Source organism: Pleurodeles waltl, chromosome 3_2 (genome assembly GCF_031143425.1).
Source record: "Pleurodeles waltl isolate 20211129_DDA chromosome 3_2, aPleWal1.hap1.20221129, whole genome shotgun sequence".
Classification (NCBI taxonomy): domain Eukaryota; kingdom Metazoa; phylum Chordata; class Amphibia; order Caudata; family Salamandridae; genus Pleurodeles; species Pleurodeles waltl.
Window position 1 is genome coordinate 189,617,571 of NC_090441.1, and position 18,657 is coordinate 189,636,227.

The following is an 18,657-nucleotide window of genomic DNA, read 5'->3' on the forward strand; positions in this document are numbered from 1 at the left end:
AGGAGAGCACTCAGACAACAACCTGAACACGTCTGTGGTGTGTGACTGGTGGATGGGATGCAGTGCGCCAATGCATCTCAAGGAAAAGATACACGTGATGCACGCACCAAGCGCTCTGGGATGTACTGTCACACGACCCTAGGGGCAGACAACACTAGACAAACTGTTATCACACTGCCCTGTGGGCAGGCAGCACTAGACTGTTGTCACACGACCCTATGGGCACACAACACTAGACAAACTGTTATTACACTGCCCCATGGGCAGACATATCTAGACAACCAGTTATCATACGGCTCTATGGGCAGATAGCTCTAGACAATCTGTTATCACACTGCCTCATCGGCAGACAGCAATAGACAATCTGTTCTCATGGCTCTCTATGGTTCAGGCAGTGCTAGGTAATCTGGTATCACGGCCCTCTGTGGTTCAGGCATTACTAGGCTATCTGGTATCACGGCCCTCTATGGTTCAGGCAGTACTAGGTGATCTGGTATCACAGCCGTCTATGGTTCAGGCAGTACTAGGTGATCTGGTATCACAGCCGTCTATGGTTCAGGCAGTACTAGGTGATCTGGTATCACAGCCCTCTATGGTTCAGGCAGTACTAGGTGATCTGGTATCACAGCCGTCTATGATTCAGGCAGTACTAGGTGATCTGGTATCACAGCCGTCTATGATTCAGGCAGTACTAGGTGATCTGGTATCACGGCCCTCTGTGGTTCAGGCAGTACTAGGTGATCTGGTATCACAGCCGTCTATGATTCAGACAGTACTAGGTGATCTGGTATCACAGCCCTCTGTGGTTCAGGCATCACTGGGTGATCTGGTATCACGGCCCTCTGTGGTTTAGGCATTACTAGGTGATCTGGTATCACGGCCCTCTATGGTTCAGGCAGTACTAGGTGATCTGGTATCACAGCCGTCTATGGTTCAGGCAGTACTAGGTGATCTGGTATCACAGCCCTCTGTGGTTCAGGCATTACTAGGTGATCTGGTATCACGGCCCTCTGTGGTTCAGGCATTACTAGGTGATCTGGTATCACGGCCCTCTATGGTTCAGGCAGTACTAGGTGATCTGGTATCACAGCCGTCTATGGTTCAGGCAGTACTAGGTGATCTGGTATCACAGCCATCTATAATTCAGGCAGTACTAGGTGATCTGGTATCACGGCCCTCTATGGTTCAGGCAGTACTAGGTGATCTGGTATCACAGCCGTCTATGGTTCAGGCAGTACTAGGTGATCTGGTATCACGGCCCTCTATGGTTCAGGCAGTACTAGGTGATCTGGTATCACGACCCTCTATGGTTCAGGCAGTACTAGGTGATCTGGTATCACGGCCCTCTGTGGTTCAGGCAGTACTAGGTGATCTGGTATCACAGCCGTCTATGATTCAGGCAGTACTAGGTGATCTGGTATCACGGCCGTCTATAATTCAGGCAGTACTAGGTGATCTGGTATCACAGCCCTCTGTGGTTCAGGCAGTACTAGGTGATCTGGTATCACAGCCGTCTATGGTTCAGGCAGTACTAGGTGATCTGGTATCACGGCCCTCTATGGTTCAGGCAGTACTAGGTGATCTTGTATCACGACCCTCTATGGTTCAGGCAGTACTAGGTGATCTGGTATCACGGCCCTCTATGGTTCAGGCAGTACTAGGTGATCTTGTATCACGACCCTCTATGGTTCAGGCAGTACTAGGTGATCTGGTATCACGGCCCTCTGTGGTTCAGGCAGTACTAGGCGATCTGGTATCACAGCCGTCTATGATTCAGGCAGTACTAGGTGATCTGGTATCACGGCCGTCTATAATTCAGGCAGTACTAGGTGATCTGGTATCACAGCCCTCTGTGGTTCAGGCAGTACTAGGTGATCTGGTATCACAGCCGTCTATGATTCAGGCAGTACTAGGTGATCTGGTATCACGGCCCTCTATGGTTCAGGCATAGGTGATCTGGTATCACTGCCCTCTGTGGTTCAGGCAGTACTAGGTGATCTGGTATCACGGCCCTTTGTGGTTCAGGCAGTACTAGGTCATCTGGTATCACGACCCTCTATGGTTCAGGCAGTACTAGGTGATCTGGTATCACGGCCCTCTGTGGTTCAGGCAGTACTAGGTGATCTGGTATCACGGCCCTCTGTGGTTCAGGCAGTACTAAGTGAACTGGCATCACAGCCGTCTATAATTCAGGCAGTACTAGGTGATCTGGTATCACGGCCCTCTGTGGTTCAGGCAGTACTAGGTGATCTGGTATCACAGCCGTCTATGATTCAGGCAGTACTAGGTGATCTGGTATCACGGCATCAAGGTATGGTTTGAGGCAGATGGTAGTGCACAAAGTGTGCACGTTGACACTACTGTCGGGAGACTGCAGTGAATGATTGATCAGTTTTCCTGGTCACTGTTTTTCACTAGTTGAGGTGTAGCGCCTAGACCCTGTGCCTAAGTTCTTTTGTAGACTGGATGCACACAAGGCATCCTGCATAGACACAGAATGGGTAAACTCCTTTGATAAATCAGACCCCAGGATTCTTTCCTAAGGTGTAGGTGTGATACAGTGGATAAATTACTGAACCTACACTTGAAGATCAAGTTACTAATTTCAGATTTGGCATTTGACCGTAGCTTCCTGTGCAGCAGCATGTCGGAAAATCCTTAGGAAAATATCATTTGACAGAAATATTGTGTGATAAGTATTGTTTACAAAAGCATTGTCCCATTGGCCATAGATTTTTTTTAATTAACTCCAGTGGGACTATAATTTTATAATGTTTATTGTGTGCGCATTATATAGCACAAGCCCAGCCCTAGCACATTAGAGCTCTTACATGAGAACCAGATTACGGTGCAAATATTTCTTTAGGCACAGGAAGATTAAGCCCTGATTTCGAGTTTGCGGGATGGGGTTACTCTGCCACAAACGTGACGGATATTCCGTCCCATTATATCCCATGGGAATCGTATTAGAGTGGACAGGATATCCGTCACCCTCATGACGGAGTAACCCATCCGTCAGTTTCTAGATGCGGCCTTTAGTGATTTGCTAAGAACTACACGATGTGGAGTTCTGAAAATATTTAGCAGACAATATTTCTGTCAGACAATGGGCCTGATTTATATTTCGTCGGACGAGTAACACAGTGACGGATATCCCGTCCACAGAAATATAACGGAATAACTCGTCTGCCGAAATATAAATCGAGCCCAATAATTTTGGCGCTATATTCTGCCACCATACCCCTTAAAGTATCAAACTGTACATACGCAAAATATGAATTAGATGTAAAGTCCTGGCATTGTGTTGTGCGATTCATCACTGATCGGATCCACCACCCATCCATATATATCTATAGGACCAATGCTGCCACTTATGATCAGGGCCACTGGAATTATGTGGCATGAGAGGAACAAATTATGCTGCAGAGTTGAGTAAATTATGCGTCACAAAAAGGAATATTATGCACGAATAATGCTGCACATTTTGTAATAGTATTACTTAATTGTCAAACTTGGTTACACTGTCAGGGCAGTGGTTGCACCTCATTAGTACCATTTTAATACCCACGTATAGCAATAGACAAAAAGGTGACAAGTTTAGCTTTGTAAAGCCTTTCACTGCACGGCAACACATGTTGCTGCATTTTTAATAACTTTTGAACCGTTTGGGCTAGAAACAATTTTTTTTGTTGAAATCTGCAGATTATGCAGAAGGTGATGGATTATGTGGAATATGTGCCAGATCTATAATTATGCAAAAATTGCAGGGGGCGCACAATTGCATAATTCTAACGGCACTGCTTATGAGCTAATGTAGGCCCATGTTACCATGCACAGCATTCCTGGTAGAAATGCTTTGTTTACAAGTTAATACAATACTTCCAATGCAGAGCTTGACAGCTGTATCCCATTCTATAACAATGTCACAATTGACCTGTCATTACAGCAGCTGGGCTGATTGATGAAAACTGGGAGACTGTATTGGTAGGCCGGTGTCCATGACTTGCCTCTTATGCTCTCTTTGGCCCGGCAGCTAGAGATGAAGGCTCCACTGTACTCTTCGCCTGTAGACTGGTACCACTCGACGGTCGATTGGTCAGCCTGTTCTCTCTATAAGCAGGAAGCACTTGATCGAGATGGATGTGCATCCATTACAGGATGACTGGCAGGTCCCTCTGTGTTCAGTGGAGTGCAGTGTGTGTGCATCAGTTCTGCTCAAGGCAGCACTCACCCTTGCCTTATCATTAGAGATCTATTGCCCGAGCCCTTCATCTGTGGGTGAAATGAGCTTGAAGTGGTCCAGTTGTCTTTGCAGGCCTGGCAGCAGGAGTAATCTGTTGTGTAAGAGCATCCTTTACACCTGCCTTACTCCATACTGTGCTAGGAAATGCCGGAATCTGTTTGGAAAGACTACTCCTGGCACCTTGGCCAAAAGGTCATTGTAGCTTCTGCAGAATGCTAAAGACATTGCTTGTCCAGGCTCGTGTCTAAATCTCATTTCCTTTTGCCCGGCCTTTACGTGATTACGTAGTTACTCTGCTTTCAGCGCCAAGAAGTCTAATGGTGCTATTAAACTCTCTATATGTATGTCAACACAACTCCTGGGATAATTATGCCTAATTTGCAGTTAGTTTCCTGTGAGCTCTCAGTTTTAGCTAAATATATAAAATAATGTAAAGTGCTCTTAGTAGCTGAACCCCATGGACCCCACCATGGATAATGGTAGTGAAACAGAGGAGACCTAGTAGGGACCCATCTGGCACCATATAGCTCATACCTTCCCCCTCAAACTGACCTCAATTCCCCATGAGGGAGACCTGCCCTCTGCACTCTTAACCTGTTCCTTGTCCAGTTCACTTCCCTGGAGCCCACACAGAAGTTAATTCTCTTTCCCCTGAGCCTGGTGCCTACAGCTGTATAGTGCTGAGCTGATTTCAAAGACAGAAATTCTTGAATTGGACCTAAGATCTAAACAACTTATCACCCAATAACTTTGTTATTGTTTCTTGATGGATAATTCTTACATTTGAGGGCACTGCAATAGGTGCAGTGTTCGTGCTGAACCTAGCAAATTTCTTTGGTGCCAAATTTGAAGAGAAATTCACCTATCACCCCTTTAATCCTTTCATTAACATCACAATGTGAGAATGCGACTCTGACGAAAATTTCTAGATTGGCTTAACAACATCAGCAGGGACTTTAAGTTTACTTATAGGTATTATAAACAACCCAATAGTTACCTTGACCTTTCCATGTAAACCATAGACAGATGTCTCTGTGCCACTTTATACACAAACCCCACAAGGGGGAACTCCCTCTCATTTTAACAAAGTCACCATCCCAAGACATTAAGGGATAGTCTACCATTGAGTCAGATCTTACGAATATGGCACAATTGTTAATATAAGCACAATATTTGTATGGAACCAGATAAACTAGCTACTAAATTGGGGACCAGAGGTCACCCCTAAATACGAACCAATTGAGCCCTCGAAGGGGCTTGCGATTCCCCGAGGAAGTCCATCTTCACAGCCAAAGGTAAGAAAATCTAGAACAATAGCCTTTTCCCCATATCTACACTTTGCATGCACAGCCCATGTTGAAATAAATGTGGGAAACACCGGCATGTTTTGACATTAGACAATACAGATTTGGAGCAACTCATGTTTGCCTCTGAAATGTCCATAACATTAAACACCATCTAGTAAGAAAATGCCCACCAACAAAAAAATCCTTAATTTTTGCCACTTTATAGGACCTTATCCTAGCTGTTGTTCATGACAGATGTGACCACTGCAGTACCTGTGAATTTACCTTCAAAACTGAGTCATCATTACATGTAGGCTGGAGCAGTATCCCTATAGAGAATACTGCTCTGGCAACTATGGCCCCCATGATGAGTCTAGAGGTCACTAGACCTCCAGGCTCACGGATGCCGGTCAGACCACCGCCAATGTGGTATCCAAGTGTCATATTTCAACTCTGGCAGTCGGGGCTCAGTGGGACCGCAAGCACTGCAAGGATCTGAGATCCCAGTGGTCTGGCAGTTGCAGCGGTCCTAATCCATCAGGACAGCAGTGCAAGCGGCTCTGCCCTGTGGATTATGACCTCGTTCTCCACCAGCCTTTGCAGACAGTGAACATTGCGATGGTGATGGTGAAGCCTGCATCCCACAGCATTGCTGCCGGCTCGATTACAAGCCAGAGACAATGCTGTAACCTATTTCCCGCTAGACCAGGTTTCTGCCCGCTGACCTAGCGGGCAACTCTTAATGGGCCCGGCGGGGAGGTAGCCAGTATGGTGGCAACCTCCCCGTCGGAAGTTCGGCGGACGGTAAAAACTGTCTGCCGAACTCATAATCGGGCCCTATCCTATGTCTTTTCTTGATTGTACAAGCCCAGAATTATCATGTCCACAAACTCTGGATCCAATAATTTTGGGCCTGGACGTTCCTAAGGAGTTGCAGGGCTTCTGCCAGCTATTGGGCCCAGCCCCTGCCCACAGCCTTCAGCTAGTGGGAAGCTGAAGCTCCCCTAGGCTGAAATAAAAAGAAACATCCATCTTGCAGCATCTTCCCCCAGTCCATCCACCCCACAGGAAAAAGAAAAAGCCTCTGCAATATTTACTATCCACTTCACTCTGGTGGTAAATGTTTGCAGATTTGGGCCCATTATTTCCCTCTGAAAGGGGAAAACATGCAGAATTCGACCTGGTATTCCAGGCTTCAGAAATGAATGCCAGTTCCAGGTCAAATAACTTGTAAACCCTGCTACCTTGCATGGAGATACCTCAAGGAATAGCTAATTCCATGCCCGGTATCTCCCTACAGGAAAAAATGAGAATTCGTAATGGAACCCTAAGACTTTCATCCAAGCCAAAACAAAGTAAATGCAAATTTTAGTATATGCTATTTGGTGCCCCTGCATTTTCGTACATGTGGGTCAAACCACACAATAGGTGAAATATGAATTTTGCAACATCAAAGTCGAATTAGATGTTTCACTCCTATTCCACCCCTTGTGAACTATGATGTGGAAGGGGCCACACATAAAAGGTTTTGGAATGGCAGGTCACTGAATTAGCAACCCTAGCAGTTAGAGAGGGTGACACAAACAAATTTTAAGGTTGATAGCTAGTGTGCCTTGATTGTATTAAGCATAAACACAGCAGGTCAGAAGAATGGCTATTTTTCATACCCAGGAAGGACCCACTCTTTTTCCTAGTTATTATACTACATACTGATTCACTGTGCAGAGCTGTAACTTGAAAGAGCCTTTGCTTGAATGCATGATGACACAAAATGTGTAACTAGTATATGATCACTGATCGAACACAATGCATTTCTTTGTGAACCTTCTCCCTAGTTTGACAGTGCTGATTACTGTCAACCCCTGGGTAATTATAAGCTACCAAAACTTGGTTCAACATAAATTTGTGATGTTATCTTCATTGGTGCGGGAACAATTTTTAGAATTGTGGTGCTGCCATTAATGTTACATCAACTAAACTCTCAGTGATTGTGAACAATCCTAGCATTACGCAGAGAATAGGCATGGCAAATAAGTCCTGCATATCCAGCAGAAGAGTGGTACAGGTGTAATATGCACCTGGGATTGCATATTAGAGCACACTGTCACAAATATATTACTAACGCATGGTACAATAGCGCACTGTTATTTATAGGCAGTGCATTTTCCATTGAAATGGCCACTAAATTTGCACAGACATAGTTGTACTGATACAACTATGTAGTGAACAAATGATAATGTGTTAAAATGGGTTTCAGCAAATATTTATCATTTGTGTGTCACCAAGTGTCTTGATGTGGTTTGATCCTATTAAAATCATCACGCTTCAAAAGAAAAAATGTGCTTCATTTGTGCTTTCATAATTACTTATATATTTTGAAATAAGTGTATTTTCAATTTGTTTAATGTTACAAAAAGCTGCAACCTTTCCTTTCACACTACCTGCAACTCAGCAAGATTGTCACATAGTTCACTTTACATTCAGAGAAAGAAAAATAAACACCGATCTCCATGATAAAAGAATAAGCAGCAATTTGACAGAATATATGACCTGACATTTCACCTCTGTCTTTGAAGCACAGCAAATGTGACAAGATTCTAACAACATTTAAAGCTATCTTTGTTTTTAATTCACCTTTGGAAATCCAGCACGGTTATTATGGTGGTGCTGCAGCAACCCCTGTACCCTTACTTACAGCACCTATGATTATCTTGAACATTACAAGAACTGTAGTTGCCCCAAAGATAATTTTGTTAGTATCACTGGTGAGACTGTTATGTGCATGTAAAGGATTTTACAGTAAATGCAAAGTTTATAACTACATCTTACAAAGCAGACTAATGTGTTCATATTTAGAAATTACCACAATAAATGGTTTTGGTCCAAAACTCCATCATTTTCTATAGCAAAGTATTGCAGAGCCTATGAGTGGTGTTGGCCTCACTCCAGCTCTGAGATGTAGTACATTAACGGCTATTTTGGATCCTTCTTTTGCCAGTAGCAACTATAGAAGTGCAGTTTATGAAAAGAAATGGGCTTATTTTTTGTGTTTGAGTGCTTGTATCTCCCTGTACAACACTGTAACCCTCCATTTACCCTTCCTTGGCTTGCCCTAAACTCCTCCCTGTTATTTGTAAATATTTCCCATTCTCTAGCCACTCCCCCTTGTCTGCCACCATTTACTACTGAAATGTGTACCTACGTGTGCGGAGACTCTGTAGTCGGGGCAGAGAGCTCTACACAGAAAAAGATAGGCCAAGCGTAGGCATCCGCATGCATTTGTGAATAGCATTTTGTAGTACGTTTGTAGTACTACTGTACTGCAAAGCATCCTACAAGATACAATTATGCATAAGCCCTACAGCAAAGAAAATAAAGAGGAGAAATGAATGAAAAAGTAATTGTGAAAAGAAGGCTTCGAGACTACATGTGAAGATAAAACAAAGAGAGATAGAGAGCACTCAGAAAGAACGTGAGGGGCTGCCAACAAAAAATAAATGTGAACAAGGCCACGGAGAGTGAAGGAAGAATAAAGGATGGAGGGAGAAAAAGATGAGCAACAGAAGAGAAATGAGGTTAGAGGAAAATCATTAATGAGGCAGAAGAGAGGTTGCATGGAGACAGGAGGGAAGAAAAGGTAAATCAAACAAGAGAGGGGTGAAGGAAAAAATAAAGAAGGAGAGAAAGACAAAAGGGGTTGAGTTAGAGAACAAAGATGAAAAAGAGCAGAAGCGCAAGGGAGGAAGGGAGATGGTGGGTGAACAGAGAAAGATCGAGACAGCAAGAAAGGAATAAAAGAGAAACAAAGGAGTGAAGAAAATAGACAGGGTGAGACAGAAAGAAAAAGAGTTGAACTGAAAGAAAAAGATGAGGAAAGGAGAGGCTGAGACAAACAGGAAGAAAGGTAAAGAGGGAAGGGATGTATGGGACAGAGAAGGGAGGAAAATGGGAGACAGAGCAAAGATTGAAAGAAAGAGCAGGAGTGCAGGGGAAGAGAGGAAGGAATTATAGGAAACAGGATGACAGGAGAGGGGGGATATGCAAAGACAGTAACAAGGGCTTGGGGTCTGGAGAGGTAAGTGGAGGAAGGGAGCGGAGAACTTATGTGGTGAAGATGAAGGGACGCAGGCAGGTCCAGATGTGATTAGTGTTGGTGCTCCCCAGACTTCCTCCCTCCCTGCTCCTATGACACCCCTCAACCAGGGACAGCTTTAGGATTTTGTTCAGAACAGCTTTGAACTTAGGATCCAGTTTCAGCTCTTTCATGCCCTCTGTGGCCAAGTCACTGACAGTGCAGAGACACACTCATCCAAGCTCTAAATGTGTTACACTCTAATATTCAGGGATAGTGACCTGTGTTTCAATATTGTAACACAGCAGCAGCTCACTAATATTACTACAAATAACTTCTGTTACAGCCTCCCATTTCTTATACGTGAGGTCGCTGTTTTGAACTAAAAAACTTGTTTATGGATGTTGCATATACATAAACACAACATTTCTCTGCAAAATGTCTGTAATATACTCTCACAAATCACCCATTTAGGGAAAACAGTATTCAAAAGAATCTGTGTAGGAAGTATTCAAGGTCTTCAGGGCAAGACTTTCTGCAGAACAGAGCCTGAAAGACTGGAGCCCTGGGCCAGAGCCACGTTTGCCCATGTCTCAACTGTGTCTCTTACATGTCCTGCCCGAGAACTCCCTCCTCACCCCCTTCACCACCTCCTAACTCGCCAAAGGTGTAATACAAACCTTTCAAAACCCCAAAAAATCAACTTCCAACCAGACCATGGGTGTCCAATGGACGTCCAGGCAAGCCAAATCCAAGCCAGATTTTCAGGATTTCCACGTATGATAAATCCGCTTTCCTGAATACTATGGGGCATAGTTACAAGCCCCTTGTGCCACCTTGCGTGACAGCGCCATATTATTTACGTTAATGTGTTGTTATGGTGGCATTTTTGTTATGCCATATTTACAAAGTAGCGCAATGCATGCATGCATTGCGCTACTTTGTAACCCCTTGTGCCATATTATGTCTGCGCCAGGCATAATGTATTCAAGGGGGTGTTCCCCTGTTAGGAGGCCCATAAAAATGGTGCAGTGAAATTTACAAGCTTTCAATGCACCATTTTGTGCATCATTTTAACGCCTGCCCTAGGCAGGCGTTAAAATGATGCTCCCATTGTTTTCAGTGGACCTCCCTTTACTTTTCAGGATTAGCGCCATCATTTTGGGTGCTAATCCTGCAAATTGCCACAATAGCATAAACATTTTTTACACTACGCCCGCCATGGTGCCATTGTGCGTCGTATTATAAATACAGTGCAACCATTGTGTCATTAGGTGGCGGTAGGGGTACGCAAGAAAAGTGGCGCATCAGGACTGATGCATCACTTTCTTGTAAAGATGCCCTTACGTCTGACTTATTACCATATACTGTGTTATCACAAAGACCTGTCACGGATCGGCCATCCTGGGCCGATGCTGAGCACCCCCACCCCTACATGCTCCCATTGCCCCACAACCAGACTTCAGCATGCGCATCGTGAACATGCAGTGGACAGTGCTTCCCGGTATAGGGCCTACAGCCTTGTAGCATACTCCCCACATAAGTGGAATGATCACCTGGTCACTGATATGCATTTCACGAAAATAGTTAACAAGTTATGGCAATATATGGGATAAAATACCCATAATCATACCTAATAATGATTTTTCAAGACGCTCAGGAGTTTTTTGACCATATCAAGGAACAAGACCACAAACCAAGCCCCTCTATGAGGTTACAGAACTCTGTAGTTCCTGTATCATTTAAACCTACTGCAGGGGGTATTTTATTCCTTATAATACATGGTTGCACTCTCACTTTTACGAACATTCTTTAAATCTTCACCAGTTTCTTTTTCTTATGAAAGGTAGAATACATATGAAATGTACCCAGGGAACATAAGCCTCCCTTATGCAGTTTATAATGTGCTGCAAGCACATTTGATGAGCAGTTCAATATGTGTGACTCTCAAAGTGAGTCTGCAGTTCAGAATGTTTTATTACACGGAGATGGTGTCCTTTCCTGTAATGACTGCACGACGCAGCACACTAGTGCTGTTGTGTTCAGGTATTGGAGGCTTCCATCGGTTACGTATAGGATAAAGAACCCCCAAACATATTTGGAATATTGCAAGCCCTTGTGCTTTGCACTGCATAAAGTGCATGCCTTTACTTTGCAATTTCTCCGAGTTAGTGCACGATGTGCAGAACTAGAGAGACAGAGCAGACAAAGGCTGAGAGAAGGATAAAAGGAGGGACACAAAGAGAGACTTGAGAAAAGTGAGTGAAAGAAGGAAAGAGTGAGAGACAAACAGATACAAGAGATAAAGGAACTGAGTAGGAGTCAAGAAAAAGAAAGAGGGTGAGAGACAAAGACTGCCACAAGAAGAAGGAGAAGTGAGTGAAAGAAAGAGGAGCAGAGGCAACTTGACGGCCAGATGGAAGAGGGGTGAAAGATGGAAAGACGTGTGATGAAAGACGTGGTCTAGAGGGCTAGAGAAAGAAAGAGGGAATGAGACATTCTTCTAAGGTGGATAAGATGAATACCAATGGCTAAGGGTCTGATTTAGATATTGGCAGACGAGTTACTTGCCATAACGTCCGCCGAAATCTAAATCCAATTATATCCTATTGCAGTAGTCTCCAACCTGTGGTCCGGGGACCCCTAGCGGTCTGCGAAGCCTCCTGAGGGGGTCCGCGTCTGCTCAGAAAATGAAATAATAGTAACAAATAAAGTCCCTAGCTATCACTCTTGACTCAGTGGGGGGTCCCCGGATTCCAATAAGGAGAAAGTGGGGGTCCACAGAAGTCAAAAGGTTGAGAACCACTGTCCTATGGGATTTAGGTTTCGGCAGACGGAATGTCTGTCACCGTTGTGAAGGAGTAACCCATCCGCTAATACCTAAATTAGGCAGAAGTTGCTTAGGTTCCTCAAGGTTTGCATTGTCCCTCTTGCAATGTTAATTATAGTTACTAGTAGAGAGAGTGACTACTCACCGGGGTGAAGCCCTGAGGACCGCAGGGCACCCCTAGGACATGCACTCCAGGGATACTCACCAGGGTGAAGCCCAGAGGACTGCAGGGCACCCTGCACATGCACTGCAGGGATACTCACCGGGTTCAAGTCCTAAGGATTGTAGGGCACCCCCAGAACATGCACTCCAGGGATACTCACTGGGGGGAAGTGCTGCAGACTGCAGGGAGTCCCTAGAGCATGCACTCCAGGGATACTCACTGGGGTGAAGTGCTGGGGACCACAGGGCACCCCTCGAACATGCATTCTGGGGATACTCACTGGGGTGAAATTTTGGGGTACACAGGGCACCCCCTGGAAGTTGCACTCCAGGGATAGTCATAGGGTGAAGTCTCGTGGACCACAGGATACCTCCTGGAAGATGCACTCCAGGGAGGTCCGCAGGGTCCCCCCAGAGCATGCACTCCAGGGATATTCACCATGGTGAATTACTGAGGACTGCACGGGCCCCTCTAGAACATGTAGTCCAGGGATACTCACCAGGTGACGTCCTGAGGACCACAGGGCACCTCCTGAACGTGTACTGGAAGGAGATTCCCAGGACGCCCCCTTTAACGCCCCCTTTAACTTGCACTCCTGGGACACTCACCAGGTTGAAGTCCTGAGGACTATAGGGTGACCCCCAGAACATACACTCCGTGGATACTCACCAGGGTGAAGTCCAGAGAACCACAGGATCGCCCTAGAACATGCGCTCCAGGGATCCTCACTGCAGTGAATCCTGAGGATCGCAGGGCACCCCTAAACCATACACTCCAGAGATACTCACTGGGGTGAAATTTTGGGGTACGCAGGGAACCCCCTGGAAGATGCCCTCCAGGGATAGTCACTGGGTGAAGTCTCGGGGACCACAGGATACCTCCTGGAAGATGCACTCCAGGGATACTCCCCGGGTTAACTCCTAAGGACCAGATAGCCCCCCTAGAACATGCACTCCAGGGATACTAACCGGGTTAACTCCTAAGGACCAGATGGCCCCCCTAACATGCACTCCAGGGATACTAACCGGGTTAACTCCTAAGGACCACATGGCCCCCCTAGAACATGCACTCCAGGGATGCTCACCAGGGTAAAGTTCTGAGGACCACTTGAATATACACTTCAGGCATACTCACCGTGGTGAAGTCCTCGGGACCACAGGCCGCCCCCTGGAACACGCACTCCAGCAGCATGTCCTGGATCTGGTGGCCCTGGCGGTGGAGGAAGCTGGCCATGGTCCTCTCGGACACTCGCGGTGGGAGGAACCGCGAGTAGTTGGCCAGTTGGGTCAACCACTGGCGCCGGTCCTCCCTCAGGATCTCTAGTAACCGGGCTTGCAGGGACCGGTTCTCCATGGTGAGGCCCAGCCAGTGGCCCATCGAGTAGAGGTCGGACTTGGTCAAGCGCTGGAAGCGCACCATGTTGTTGTTGCAGATGGTCACGGCAGGGAAGGAGGCCTCCCGGGCCCACATCATGTGGACCTTGGTGTGGACCGGGAAGGAGGCCAGGTACCTGACTCGGTTGCTGGACCAGGTGCCCAGGAGGCCCAGGGAGGCCAGGACCGCCAGGGCCCAGAACACGCGGCCTCTGCATGACTGGTGGCCACCGCACAGCTGGCCAAGCCCATGGACCTTGGTGGTCTTCAAGAAGTGCGAGGTGATGTCATGAAGGGGGTCCTCCTGGCTGAGCAGTTCAGGGACGTCGGCCATTCTCACCGGCAGGGGAAGGCCTCCTGGGAAGGGTACATGAGGCCGAGGCATGAGGGAAGGGCACCTCGTAGAGGCTCGGCCGGCGCCACCGAGAGCTCTGCGGTGATCTGAGGCAGCTCACTCAGCCGCGTGCTCTCTTTATAACTAGACTCCGCGCCAAGGCGAGTGTCCCCCTTCACGAGGCGCTGGAGGGGGCCTCAGGGCTGTGCCAACGCGCTGTCGTCCCAGTGGCATCTGCCAGCCTCAGCCCTTCAGCGAGAGGCATAGTGGCGGGGTGCCCCTGCGTTCCCCCGAAGCTCGCCCCCCATCCAAGGCTTGCTTTCAGTCCTTCCTCGCTCCCCTCCCACTCCCAGCCCCCCTGGGTGCCCCCCTCCATCCGAAGACGAGCATCACAGCTCCTAAATATGTAAAGTCTCCCTCCAAGCGCCTCACGACGCCTCCTTGGAAGGGACTTCAAGAGCCCGGGCATCTGCGCGAGCCGTGGCCCCGAGGCTTGCAGGACGGAGGGGGCCGGGGGCTACTCCAGGCGGCACCAGAGAGCCCCCTCCGCCCTCTGTGCGCGCCGGCGGTTTGGAGCAGAGCCCATGCGCCCTGATCTGTGAGCACCGCGCTCGGCAGTGTCTGAAACCATCCAAACACTGCTGCACGGGTTTTATTGAATGATGTTATGTGCTGTTGTGCTGTGATATTTTCTTTATTACTTTAACCGTCCGTCTACCTTCCCTATCACTTGTTGACTCTGTGCTCGCCTTTGACCCTCTACAGCGCTTAGCTGCCATGTTGGCGCTAGAGAACTACCCCACCCATACTTTATATTCAGGGCTCCCGGTTTTGTGGTACTTATTTTTTGACATTTCCGACTGTATTTATATTTTGCTGATTTAATCTGTATTGATCCGGATTTATTTAAGGTTTTGTGAAAACATGAAGCTGATACTAGTTAGTATATTTATTACACAGAGAAACGCATATTCTTATTTCAACGTCTACCAGTTTTCAGTGCTAAGATTCATAAATGAGACATCGATACACTTGTAAGAAAATATATAACTTTTAGTATTACTCGTCTGACAGTCATGACTGACAATATTTAGAATTGCGGAGAAAATATCCTGATTTCCGTTTTTCCACTTTTAAAAATAAATACGGACAGGAAAATAAATGATCTTCTGCCTGGATTTATCTGTAAAAATCAGTAAAAAAGGAAAAGGAAGCCTTAATTATATTTAGGGCTCCCGGTTTTAATTTTTTTAACATTTCCGTCAGTATTTATCCGTATTTATTTTTCGGACATCTTATTTGTATTTATCCATATTTAATAAGTGTTTTGAGAATTAATGGAGTCATACAATGGTACATTTCCTTATTTATTTAACTGAGAAACATGAACTTTGATGCCTTTCGCATTTTAGAGAAATAAGCAGGCAAATATTAGAAAACACTACACCCACAGATACATATTACCACTCTATACACATATATGTTAACATATGCCCGTATTCTAGGAAGTTTCATCATGTTTTTTTAACTTCCCAAGCTCTCTATCTGCTCAGAGGTTAACTCGAATTTATTAAGTACAGCATGGAGAGTCTTCCACAAGAGGAGAATTTTCTGTATTTTTCTACGTTTAAAAATAAATACTGTCAGGAAACACATTGTTGTATGTCTGTATTTATCTGTAAAAATCTGTAAAAACAGAAAACTGGGAGTCTTTATTCTATTGTATTTTTTGAGTACTTGAGCATGCTATTGTAATGTGAAGGGTCATACGGCATTTGATTGTATGGTATTTTATAATACATATCTGGTAATTTGCTAGAGAAAATATATGGTGCCGAAACCCATATTTCACAGAGATGATGTGATACATGGAATTATTTTCAATATTTTGTGGAAATGACATAATTGAAGAGGAAAACAGACCCAGTTCTTCTATAGTTGGAAGCAGCTTTTATCTGATTTCATTCTTACCGTCTCTAAGGGTTGACAAAACTGCTTTCACAACCTCATAACTATTCCCTGTTGGGTGGACTTGTCTGACCCACTGGTGCCCTCTATGGTCCCGTCCCCTGGGGCCTCTGTGGGCTCTTCCCTGATGGTTGATGGGGGTTTCCTGGGATTCCTTCACAGCAGTTACTCATGTGAACACAGCTGAGAACCAGAGTATACACAGATACCCTAATATGCAAATAATATTCCAAAACAAATTGGAAGTCCATAGAGTAAGGACTCACAGATGATGAGCCCAATCAAGGAGTTTTATTGAAACGTGGAAGATTCCGTACTCCAAACTGCATATATTATCACAACAGCTGACACGTGTTTCCTCACCATCTGTGATAATGGCCAAGCTAGGACCGTCTTCAAAGTACACACAGTCCTTAGCTTGGCCATCATATAATTTACCTATAATATCCTTTAACTCTTGGAAACACCAATTATACAGTCTCGGTCAAAGGGGACTTTTCCTTGATGAGTTTTACGAGTTTTCTTCATAACTTTAGACTTGGAAGCTTTACTGTGAATCAACCTTTTGAAATCCGTTACTGCTGGTTGTACTTTTATATAGTTCTAGCCTTGAGAAAGTCAGATGATGAAACACATGGTGGCTGTCCTGATAATATATGCAATTTGGAACACAGAATCTTTCATGTTTCAACAAAACTCACTTGATTGGACTTATCATCTACGAATCCTTACTCTATGGACTTACAATTACTTTTGGAATACTATTTCAGTGATTGGGTATCTTTGTTACTCTAGTACACAGTGGACCTATTAGACCATTGTTGTTCGTTTCTTGGTAGTAAGGCGTGTGATAACTGTCAAGCAGCACCCTAATAGCTGTGTTCTTTGTTTACTTTAACCACATTTACGTTTGTTCAACAGGAGGTGCGATTTAAATACCACTAGTACCTTTTTGTATCTGTATCACTGCTGAGAACCAGACCTGCACTGAAACATTTAGTGCTGCAGAATGCTTGCCTAGCTTTTAAAGGCGTACGCATAGAGTCCTGGGGTGTGTAATGTTGATTGGACATCATACACCCAGATAGCAACAGAACAGCTGTCTCAACAGCACAGACTGCCCCCTGGGAGAGATCTCACAGATCTAAGGGCCAGATGTAGTAATATCCAATTTTGCGACTTGCAAATTGCGAGTCTGACCGACTCGCAATTTGCAAGTCGCAAAATTGGATGCAGAAAGGTGTGTCAGACACCTTCTGCGACTCAATATTCATGAGGTGGGTCGCAGTTTGCGACCCCATAGCGAGTCCCTGCACTCACAGGGATGGTGGCCTGCTGTAGTCAGCAGACCTCCATGTCTGTGACTGCTTTTTCAATAAAGCAGTTTTTTTTTCATTTTGCAGCCCGTTTTCCTTAAAGGAAAACGAGCTGCAAAATGAAAACTAAACCGAAACCATTTCGTTTCGTTTTTTTCAGAGTAGGCAGTGGTCCATAGGACCACTGCCTGCTCTGAATTTTTTTTTTTTTCGGCATTCACAAAGGGGAAGGGGTCCCATGGGGACCCCTTCCCTTTTGCGAATGAATTACCACCAGTGTGACACTGGTGGTAACTGCGAGTTGGTTTGCGACCGCATTCGCAGTCACAAAGCAACTCTGAATTGCAATGCGGTCGCAAATAGGAAGGGAACACCCCTTCCTATTTGCGAGTCGCACTCCTGAGCTTCGCGGTCGGCCGTTTGCATGCCGCAAACTGCGTTTTTCGCAGTTTGCGACATGCAAACGGCTTCGTACATCTGTCCCTAAGCCTCTGCTGGTGATCACAGGCCTCGGGGAACATGGTGTCTGCCCCGGTACCTCATGGACCCCCCGGAAGAGTATTCAAGGCCACAAAGTGTAGAAGGAACTGGTTTGCTATTTGCAGTGCAGATTACCTCCTCATCAGAGTCGTTCCGTTGCCTCACCTGGGAGATTGATGGTCACCGGTAAGCAATCAGAGCATTCCCCTCCATGAGCATGGGAGGATTCTCATAATTTCACCAGGGGCATAGCTTCAGGGGAGGTGTTTGGGGTATTACACCCCCCTAATAAATGTATTTTCTGGTAAATAGTTGGGGACAAGTGCTTTCAGTTGGGTATAATGAGGTGTCTGTCTGGTTTTGCCAGATATTTTTACCCACACAGACGCAGAAACATACACACACTCTCCCTCGCTCTATTTCAAAAGTGTTAAAAAATTAAGCTAGTTTACAAAATATTATGTTTTTCCTCACTTAGCACCCCTCGCAATCTGCATTCCTCTCCCTTTTCACTGCCCCTTAAGCCCCTCTCATGCACCCTGCTGGTTGTATAATGTATTTCAACATGATATGCCATCCTGATTGTTGGAAA

The 18,657-nt window shown here is 45.7% G+C and overlaps 1 protein-coding gene across 2 annotated transcripts in view; it reads right to left on the reverse strand.

Annotated features, from left to right (window-relative positions):
• ASIC4 (acid sensing ion channel subunit family member 4) overlaps nucleotides 1–18,657 on the reverse strand; it is a 942,253-nt gene that overhangs the window by 64,527 nt on the left and 859,069 nt on the right. Inside the window, exon 1 of one of the 2 annotated variants that reach the window (XM_069227150.1) lies at nucleotides 13,729–14,930. The exons of the other annotated variant lie outside the window; for it this stretch is intronic. Coding sequence (XP_069083251.1) covers nucleotides 13,729–14,352 — 624 coding nt within the window. The 5' untranslated portion in view covers nucleotides 14,353–14,930. Of the gene's footprint in view, nucleotides 1–13,728; nucleotides 14,931–18,657 lie in introns of those variants that run through there. 2 annotated transcript variants of the gene reach the window in all.